The following is a 10534-nucleotide window of genomic DNA, read 5'->3' as shown; positions in this document are numbered from 1 at the left end:
ATAGTGGATCTTTGGCAAGAGTTTCGGCAGGTGATACTTAGAACCAGCAGAGAACCCCATCATATAGTCAATCTTAGAGCAACATTTTGCACCCCATTCCTAGGAACAACAGAGAGTTCTTATCATACAGAGGATCTTTGACTAGTGTTTTCGTTGTAGATTCTGTATATCACGTTGTAGATCTTTGACGAGAATTTTTGCAGTAGTGCCTTTAAAAACAGAAGAGCGTTGTCACATAGAGGATCTTTGACTAGTTTGCAGATTGGAAAGTGACATGAACGCTCGCTGACATCCTGAATGCTTACTCATTGTTACAAACAACAACAAACGAGAGTCACTTTCGTTCAAAGACTCAACGTCTCCATCAGCCTTCAGGCTTCACTATTTATCCCCTGGCAGCCTGTGCATCCTCATCGCGTCATTGCGGGACTTTATAAAACATTTAGAAATAAGCAGCATTGCGATGAATATTCAGACAACCTCCATCGTCTGCTGTCAGCTCGCTACTTTGGCGATCATCTGTATTCCTGTGGCATCAAGTTGATCGGGCTGTGCCCACTGGTGCAACGTGCCGTGCATGCTGAGCGATGATTACACTGGGCCTCTCTGTGCCTCCCTGGCAGGTGATCCTCCACACTCTTTTTTTTTTCTTCTCCACTGCCTGTTACTTAAAATAAAACCTCACAATGGCTGCTTTTCCGCGCTTTTAAGGCAATCTAACAGGCTTGCGTCGCACTTTCCTGCTGACAACGTTAATTAAGCGTCACAGAAAAAACATTGACGGGAATTTCATTTGCTCTCATTGCAGTGGGGAAGCTCGGCTGTTGAATTTCAAACAGAATGGCTCCCCCTAGTGGTTAATATAGTTGTAAAGAGGCCTCGTTGCTGCCGCCCTACTTTTATATAAAGTGTCTCGTCAATTGGTATGCTGTTAAAATTGAACCACTGTGACACGCACACTAGTATGCAAAATAATGCCAATCATACAGGGACATATGGACATAGGTGTCCATGCAAGAAATTGGCATTTGAAAAACAACCAACTGTGTCTCATATTGAAAGCAGCGACTTAAAAACATGCATCAAAATGAAAAAGGGTGATTTTTGGAAGCCTGCATTTGAATACTGATATGGTGTGAAGCACACACAGATGTGTCGTGGGAAGGACTGTAGGGAAGACGCACCTGTGCAATTTCATAAGGTCCTGCCAGCCAGCACAACACCTCGTACACCTCGTCTGTGCAACTTAAACACAACCAATGCTGCCATTTCGTTAAAAACTCCATTAAAATGCACTCTTTTCATTAGGAATGCATTAGGTCCTTACAAACAGCAGGACGGTCCTGTCACATATAGGATCTTTGACTGGCGTTATTGCAGCCGCTCCTTAAAAACAGCACAGGGCTCCTGTCACATATAGGATCTTTGACTCGTGTTGTTGCAGCAGGGCGTTAAAAACAGCACAGCACAGCAATCCTGTCACATGAAGGATCTTTGACACCGGTTGACTAGCGGCGTTGCAGTTGGTTCTCTTAAAAACAGCAGAGCGCTCCTGTCACATGAAGTACCTTTGACTAGCATTGTTGCAGTCTGTCCTTAAAAAAAGCTTAGTGCTCCTGTCACATATAGCTCCTGTCTTTGAATAGCGCGGGTGCAGTTGGTCCTTAAAAACAACAGAGTCCATCGGTCGCATGTCGTGTCTTTGACTAGCGTTGCTGCAGTCGGTCCTTAAAAATGGCAGAGTGATCCTGTCACATACACTCCTGATCAAAACATTAAGAACTGTTGAAAATTGGCAAGAATTTGTTGGATCTTAAGGAGGTTCTAAGTAGAGCTTCAAAATGCAAAAAGAAGAAATGGAAGAGAAACAAAAAAAGTTTGAGTAGTTGCAAACAAGCATTAAAGCGAAATAGGCTGTTCATCAGCTGATATAAAGTTTAATATCATTGCCAAAAAAAAAAAACTAAAATAGAAATAGAAATAAAGTGTTCAAAAAAGGGCCCAGTAATGAGGAGCTGCATCATTTTTGTGAATTATCTCCAAAATGGGTTTGGGCATGCTTGATGCCAGTGTTGTGCAATGTTTGCTCCAGGTGGTGAAGATGCATGCAGTTACAACCTTCATTTGGGCCGAGGATTTGTGTGGGTCTACCACTTGACTTTTTTGTTCCATAACCCTCGGGTCTTATTGTCTCCCACCTCAGCAGCAATGGTACACTCCCAGAGGCCTTGCTTATGCACCTCAACAATCCGACCGCATTCAGAGTAAGTTTTGCCTTTGCCATCAAGAGATCATGACAGCGGAAACAGCTGACAGAAAATGACATTGAATCCACATTTTTGCCAAGATTTTGGCTTTTAAAGGCTGTCGTCTTTAACTTTTCATCAGCTGACGAACAGGCTATTTCACTTAAATGCTTGTTTGCAATAAATTGCTTACTGGTTTTTTTGTATCACTCCCATTTCTTCTTTTTTTATTTTTGAAGCTCTTCTTAGAACCTCCTTCAGATCAAACACTGCAAAAACGCAAATGCTTGCAACTTTTCAACTGGTCTTAATCAGGAGTATATAGGATCTTTGGCCAGCATTGTTGCTGTTACAGCGCTCGTTTCATATCGGATCTCTGACTGGCCTTCATGAAAGATAATAAGATCTGCAGACAATTGCTGTTTTTGCGGTGGTGCAATGCATGATATTGACATGTGTTTGTCATATTTTGCCCCTGTTGTACCCCGCTACACAGAATCCGTAATATTAGATGCAGTATGTATGATGCAGTGCATTTCTACACTAGCAAACATCAAATTATGGAGAAAGATGGCGCACTTGCAATAATGTGAGTATATATGCAGATGTGAATAAGTACAGCATGCACATGTGAGCAAAAGTACAGTATGAGGAGACGCCCACAGAGTGTGTCACGCGGGGATACATGCGACGGAGCTCCTCTTCCTTGATTGGTCAGCCATGCCGGTAAAGAGTGGTCGGACCGCGTGACGTGTTCAGCACTGGCGTGTGAGGGAAAATGTATCGTCTCGGCCAACAGTCTTTCTCCAAGATCGCTTTCAATTCCTTTTTTTCAACAGTGCCGCGGGACTATTTTCACTTTGCGAGACAACACAATAAAAGCTGGTCGTGTATTGGCTGATTTTGGATCAAACTACATTTTGTTTTCACAAAGAAAATGCGAAGGGCCAAGAAGAAGAGTGGCAGAGGTGAGTGCGGCCTTTCACACATTCTGGTTTTGCGTTTTGCTGTTTTTTTGTGCTGATGGGAGTTGTAGTACCTGAGCTGGTGCGACGCTATTGAAATGCATTGAACGTGTCTCCAGCTGGGACTACAAACATGACGCGACATGCGTCAAAACATAGCTATGTGGCCTAACTTGCAGCTAACACAAAGCAGTGAAAACGTGACAACACACGACGATATGCCGTTTGGTTTTCACTTGTATTTATTAAAAACCGCAACGATAACTTTAAATGTGTATTATGTACACAACCAGACAGTTAATTTCAGTTACTGTTTCCTTTGTATCGTGCCCCGACGTCAGTTAGCAACCCGCCAGTTTGGTAACATTAGCCCAGTTGCTAACGTCCATGTTTGTTTTTGAATATTTCCCCAAAAGGGACGAGCTCGGACATAAAACGGCTGAATGTGGGCACCTTACGTGACTTACTCCAGTTTATTTAGGCCTAGACCGGTGTTAGATGACGTCCACGTGATGTAATAAAGAGATTGCGGACATTTTTTGGTTGTTTTGGGCGTGACGAAGGCGGTGTCAGTCGGGCCGGGCTGTACTGCAAATTTTGGTGTTGATCCGATACCACGCTAAAACCGCGCCAGTATTGATGATGTTGATACTTTTTTTTACTTGAAAATTTACAAGATCATCAAATAATTTTGTGAATTTGCCTTTAATTTCTGATTGTTATCATCGGTATAGAACACATTATTAGACACAGTGAAATTATCGATTTTAATACACTTACTTTTGAGTGATTTAACAAAGTATACGTAACAATAAAAAAATACTCACCAAAAACACAACCATGCGGAAATAGAAGAACTGAAAAGTGATATCTAGCGATATGACCGTGCCTATGCTTTGTATCGGTACTGTCCATATTTGGATGGGCCCGCCCACGCATTTACCAGCTGTTCCTTCCACGTGCACTGAAATGGCCTCAGCTAGTTGTTTTATGTCAACACTACTACTAAACACTAGTTTTGATAGCACTTGTGTACATCAAGTTTTCACGAACGTCCATGCAAACAAGTTTTATTTGCACAGTAAAGTAAATAAAGTGCACGTTGCCCTTGACCCCGACAGTCTGCAAACCAGCAGCATACGGAACAGATTAGATAACCGTGGTGTTTGCTACACTACCTATGCTGTACCAATGTTGCATAATAATAGCCTTGCACGTTTTCTTCTTTTTCTTTAGGGGGGCAGCATGGAAACGTGCAGCCCTTCAGCGACGAGGACGCCTCTGTCGAGACCCTGAGTCATTGCAGCAGCTTCAGTGATAACACCAGTGTAGCAGATGAAGGTGGGCCTCGTTCTCTGGTTTCTTTTCTTGGAGTACTGAAGTACTAAAAGTGCTTTATTGTACAAGGTGGAGAGGCCAGTGAGGACACAGCCCAGGAGGATTTCCAGTACAAGCTCAAGGGGTTCATTGACAGCACAGTGGATAAGAGGTACTTGTTTACCTCATTAATATGCATTAAATATGCATGCATTAGCCTCAATTAACATTTTATGTATCCTGTTCTTTTTTTTGTGTTTTTTTCCTAGTGCTAAGACCAGACAGGGGGCGATGGACGGGCTGAAGACGGCCATGGCCACACGCATCCTGTACGAGTTCATCTCGGAAAGAAGGATGACCATCACGGATAGCATTGAACGCAGCCTGAAGAAAGGTAGCGGAACAGTTCATAGAGGTTATGTTGGGAGCAGTGTCGGGGTCGCTTCTACTGCTAGACAGGCTGCCACAGACATGGAAAGTTATTTGAATGTTGCAATACCTAGAACCACTAATCATTTATGTTAACGTGTATTTATGAAAAGACATATGTAAAATAGATTGCACATGATTAGTTTTATGTTTATGCTAAAAGAACCACAGTTCCCATCATGCTTAGATCACCAGGAAGTAGTGAAGTAGATGCTCGTATTACATATTTTCATGGAAGCCTTATGCAGCGGTTGTTAGGTGGATTGCAAGGTTTATAGTGTGCATAAAGCGCTTGGTGTGCAGTTCCAATCCTGCCTCATACAATGCCTCTTGCATATTACGTGTATTATCATTCACTATGATGCCATAGTTACTTCTAAGAGACTACTGTCTGATCTGTTCCGTGATACAGCTTTTCTCTAAATGGGAAATATCACGTTTTAATCTTGCGAGGTCCCGTGGCATCCCTACTATTTTGTTTGTTTAGTCAAAGTATCGACATATTGCATATGAAATCGTATCTTTCTCTTGCGCCTGGTACAATAAAGCGGGCGTCCCCCTAATAAAATGGTAGGTGAAACACAGTAGGGCAACTATTTTCAACCAAAAATAACAATCCAATGTAATCTCAAACGTTGCAATACTTCCAACATGGAGTGAGGTTCCCATGAATGGTGAAGTTAGCGCTTCATTGTCCTTGCATTGGCACAACCCCAGTAGTCTGGAAGTATTAATACATCTTTGAATTTGTTTCAGGTGGCTTATGCATTTGAATGTAAATTGGTTTAGCTCTGAGCCTCAGGTAGGGCAGATCAAAGGCTCAAGGAAAGCTTGTGCTGTCTTCATCAGGTAAAGGTGAGGAGCAGCGAGCAGCAGCATCTTTGGCCTGCCTGCTCTGCATCCAGCTGGGCTCGGGAATCGAGAGTGAGGAGGTCTTCAAGACCCTCAAACCCATTTTCAAAAACATCCTTGCAGACAGCTCGGCGAATATTCTAGGCAGACAGGCGGTGAGTCGTGACTCTTGACGCGGATTAAACACAGACTTCACTGAAGCTGTCCTTCTAGGTGGCGACGAGTTTGGGCCTGTGTACTTTAGTGGCAGAAGACGACGTGTTGGACGTGCGTGCCACCATGGAGTGCTTCGAGAACCTCTTCACGCGCTCATACGCTCGGGCTGATGGTACATGCCCTTCTGTCAACGCCCCCACCAGCCAGCTCCACACCAACGCTCTTCTGTCCTGGGCCCTGCTGCTCACCATCTGCACGGCCAGCCAGCTTAAAGACATCTTGCACAAGTCCGTCCCAGCAGCTTAAATATCACTGTGTTTTTGTGCATTTCCCATTCATTCATCCCAGTTTCTTCTCCCTTAAGACATCTGCCCAAGCTGCCAAGATTGCTGGAGAGCGACGACGTCAGCATGAGAATCGCAGCAGGCGAGACCATAGCACTGCTTTTCGAGCTTGCAAGAGACATGGACCCTGTGAGTTGTCTTGGTACCAAATACTCAAACTCTTCTTGGAAGACTCACTTATTATAGCTGCCTCCTCTAGGAGTTTGAGTTTGACGACTGGGACCAGCTGTGTGACAAACTGAGCGCCCTGGCCACAGACTGCAACAAGCATCGGGCCAAGACAGACAAGAAGAAGCAGCGCTCCGTGTTTAGGGATGTCCTCAAGGCTGTGGAGGTGCTTCTTAAAAAAAAAAAAAAAAAAAATCTTGATTGCTTGCTTTCAGGTAACAGAAAAACAGCAAATATATGACCCATCTACCCTTTCTAGGAGGGCGACTTCCAGTCTGAGACCATCCGCTTTGGGACAGAACGTATGAGCATCGACAGCTGGCTTAGAAAAAGGACCTATGACGCCTTTAGGGAGTTTGTGGGCGCTGGGATGAATTACCACTTGCAGGTACGGTGATGTTTATGTAGCACGACGCCACACCATAGAATGGAGGCTTGATGCTCGAACTTTCGTCAATACAGGCGAATGAATTCATCAGAGACGTGTTCCAGCTGGGCCCTCCCATGCTGGTTGATTCCGCCACAATAAAGGCCATGAAGATCTCCCGCTTTGAGAGGGTATGGAGCACTTTAGACTTGCATCACACACTAATGGTACCGGTTTTGTTTTGGATGTGCTTCTTAACAAGTTAAGGAGTATTACGTTCACACTTGCACAATTCAACATGTCTGAAAAGGAGTAGGAAGAAGCAGATCTTATTTATTAATACTACCCTTTCTCTCTGCCTCAGCAATTACTCATTGTTTGCACCATTTTTCTAATTGTGAGATGAGAATGTAATCATAGATAGCTTATAAAAAGGAAGTATTTAAAAAAAAAAAAAAAAATTTCAAGTTTGTTTGTTGATGGCTTGTATTTAATTGGGGAATAAAAGAATGATGCAAGAAACACTTAATTGTGCACCCCTACTTACTAAATGCAGCCATCATGTCGCTAAATTGTCAATACAGATCTCCTATGCATACGAGGTGTGTTATGAAACGGAACTGGTGATGGTGGGTGCTTGAAAGTTTGCGCCGAGGCAAATGCAGTGAGCGTTGGTAGAGGCACTCGATGATTAAGGGCGCAGACGAGGCCGAATGTCTACATGGGTTGATCTGACCACCAGTGGTCCCCGTACCACAGTTTGAGAATCGTGCACTAACACGACCTTTTCCCCTTTTTGTTACAGCATCTTCACAACTCTGCTGCGTTCAAAGCTCGCACCAAGGCCAGAAGCAAGTTCAGGGACAAGAGATCAGATGTGGGCGACTTCTAAATTCCAGCCCCCCACCCCTGCTTTATTAGAATTTTGTGCTTGTGTGTCTCCGCCTGTTTTTAAAGTACACACAATTCAATGCATCATTTTTAATATCGATCACACTACATGTTTAAGTCCATCCACGCTGACTGTCATATTGTACATTGAGCGTTTCCTCTAGGCTTGCCGTTAATCTTCAGTTCAACTGTATTTATTTTGGTTTTGTGCCCCGCTAACCTCACCTTTTCATGAATATATATGTTGAGTTGCACAAATTGTCGAATTTGGTGTTTATGTATTGTATTGGGTGTATAATCTAAATGAAAAACTACAGTGGAATAAAAAGATGGTGAAAATCTGCAGAAGATCCACATTCTTCCTTAGACAAATAGGGGGAGAACATTAAAAAATGCATTCATACTATACATTGCTTTGTAAGGAACCGGAGTGCAATTCCACTTGTGGCCAAGAGTGGGCAGTTTTCCTCCACTTAGGTAGACTGCGGCATTGACACTGCTCGTGTCTCCACTGAGAAGTGAGCACAAGTGATGTATGTAATACTTAAACAATATTAATGCAACACGAACCGGATGCAAAGCAGTTAGTCTTAAATACAAAGTCAAGCCATGCACATCCGGGCGCGGATGCATCGCAGCCCCCACTCATGACTCATTGCGATTGCACACACATGAACACATGCACACAAATACCTCCTCATACCTCCCACTCCTGCCCCTCCATAACCCCCGCTTCAGCCTTGATGTGGGCCACTGACTGGCGGACCCCCATCAGGGCCGACAACTGTTCTCCGGATGATGACACACACACACACACACACACACAGTCTTCCATTCTAAACCATAGTTTTATCATCCATTCGTAGACTTTAATAAATCAAAATGTCCATTTTTATGTACTTATAGATCTTTTTTTTAGCTTTAGAAGAATCCTCTACAGTTTCCTGAGGGGAAATAACTGTTCCACTCTTATTTCAGATGCACACACAAGCACAAAAATATACTAAAGTGACAGCATGCATCAATATGCATGCATGAATGCAGAGTGCCCCCGGTGGTGAGGAAAAGAAGTGCAACTGTTTAGATACCGGTACAGTACTTCATGGCGATGACATCACCGTTACTAATGCACTTTTAATGGACTTTTTAAGAACAATTAAATGACAACAAGCATGGAAAACTGCTATTGGATTTCCCCCCCCACATTTTCAAAATATTTAAAATGAATAATTTACATAAGTGCTAAAACAAAATAATAAATTCTATCAAACATTTAAAATATGTTTGTATTGTCCAAATTGAAATGAAGTAGATTATAATAACGATGGAGAAATGTAATTACACTTAAAAATTAAATAATTACATTTCAATATAGTTATGAATGAAAGATACATAGTACATGTTACATTATAATATCAAAAATAAGAAAATGCTAATGGCAAATGTCACAATAAAATAATTACAATTAAATAGAAATAAATGATCAATTCTAAAGTAATGCTTAGAGAAAGTATTAAATACCGGAGATCAACAGGCATGTTGTTTGATTTACTTTTTAAATGAAAATGATATATTGTAATATAATAGTTAAATAATAGTGCATAGAGAAAAGATAGAAAATATATATTTAATATAATTATCAGTAAACTATGCATGAACGTCCTTTTCAAAAATGCACGTATTTAGTTTTTTAAAGGATTATAAATTAAAATAATAAATAAAGACAACAAAGATGGTGAAATACGACTCGACTAGATGTTGGACACTTAACGCATGTGTCAGCTGTTCTTCCCACAATCAATCTGGATGAAGGCTCCTCTCGAATCTAATTAGACGAGCACACACTTGTGTGTGTATCAAACTGGCGTGCGTGTAGCTTTAAAAAAAAACAACAATAAAAATAAATAACATTTGCAGCTATAGATTGTAATAATAGGGACTCCAAGAGGTCATCATGTAATATGTCACTCTGGGGAGAAATGCTGCTTTAGTGCTCACATGGGCGTGTGTGTGTGTGTGTGTGTGTGTGTGTGTGTGTGTGTGTGTGTGTGTGTGTGTGTGTGTGTGTGGGGCCAGTCACCTCACACACACACAGAAGACACATTTTCTATGAGACGTTACAAGCCAAACACTGAAGAAGACAAGGCCAATACACATGTGCAAATACAACCCCCCGCTCACTCTCTCCACACACACACACACACACACACACACACACACATCACACTGCTGTTTCTGCTTTGCCGCGGAGGTTGTTGCCAAGGCTCGGAATGAGCGACTTGATTGGTGGAGCGGGCTCATCAGTGTGGGAAGCCGCCAGTTGGATTGGCTGCTGCTCCCGTAAAAAGGAAAGCTCTTCAAGATGCTTTCACCGTCTCATTATCACAACATGCTGCTCATCCCATTTAATTAGCCCGGCTTCAAATTACTGCTTCTTCACACACACACGCACACACACACACGCACGCACACACACGCACACACACAGACACCCCTCCCTCCTTCTGCCTTTATCACTTCCATCGCAGGCAAGGTAAATAAAAACATCCCTGCATCTACGTTATCATATAAGAGAGGATTCGAGGAAAACACTTCCTCTGCACGCATTTTCCTGGTCTGCACCCGATAAACAACACTCAAATATGTCCTCGGCCTCAAGGTGAGCGCTGGTTAGCGTGGGGGTGCACGAGTGCATGTGTAAGAGTACGGCACGACCCATGCACGAGCAACACACACATATGGAGTCACTCAACGGAAAGTGCAAAAAAAGCAACGAAAATGTGATTAAAAAAGAAATGG

At 42.7% G+C, this 10534-nt stretch overlaps 1 protein-coding gene across 1 annotated transcript; it reads left to right on the top strand.

Moving 5' to 3' along the window:
• Positions 1-2968: 2968 nt before the first annotated feature.
• Positions 2969-8101, top strand: ifrd1 (interferon-related developmental regulator 1). Its single transcript, XM_054752852.1, has 11 exons — positions 2969-3214; positions 4448-4552; positions 4619-4700; positions 4798-4922; positions 5807-5964; positions 6023-6252; positions 6330-6438; positions 6509-6643; positions 6737-6865; positions 6940-7035; positions 7650-8101. Exons 1-11 carry the CDS (start codon positions 3184-3186, stop codon positions 7734-7736), a joined length of 1287 nt encoding a protein of 428 aa, XP_054608827.1. The 5' UTR covers positions 2969-3183; the 3' UTR covers positions 7737-8101.
• Positions 8102-10534: the final 2433 nt, after the last annotated feature.

Source organism: Dunckerocampus dactyliophorus, chromosome 15, assembly GCF_027744805.1.
Source record: "Dunckerocampus dactyliophorus isolate RoL2022-P2 chromosome 15, RoL_Ddac_1.1, whole genome shotgun sequence".
In the NCBI taxonomy this organism is placed as follows: domain Eukaryota; kingdom Metazoa; phylum Chordata; class Actinopteri; order Syngnathiformes; family Syngnathidae; genus Dunckerocampus; species Dunckerocampus dactyliophorus.
The sequence above is the reverse complement of the archived record's forward strand: the minus strand, read 5'-3'. Positions and strand labels throughout refer to the sequence as shown.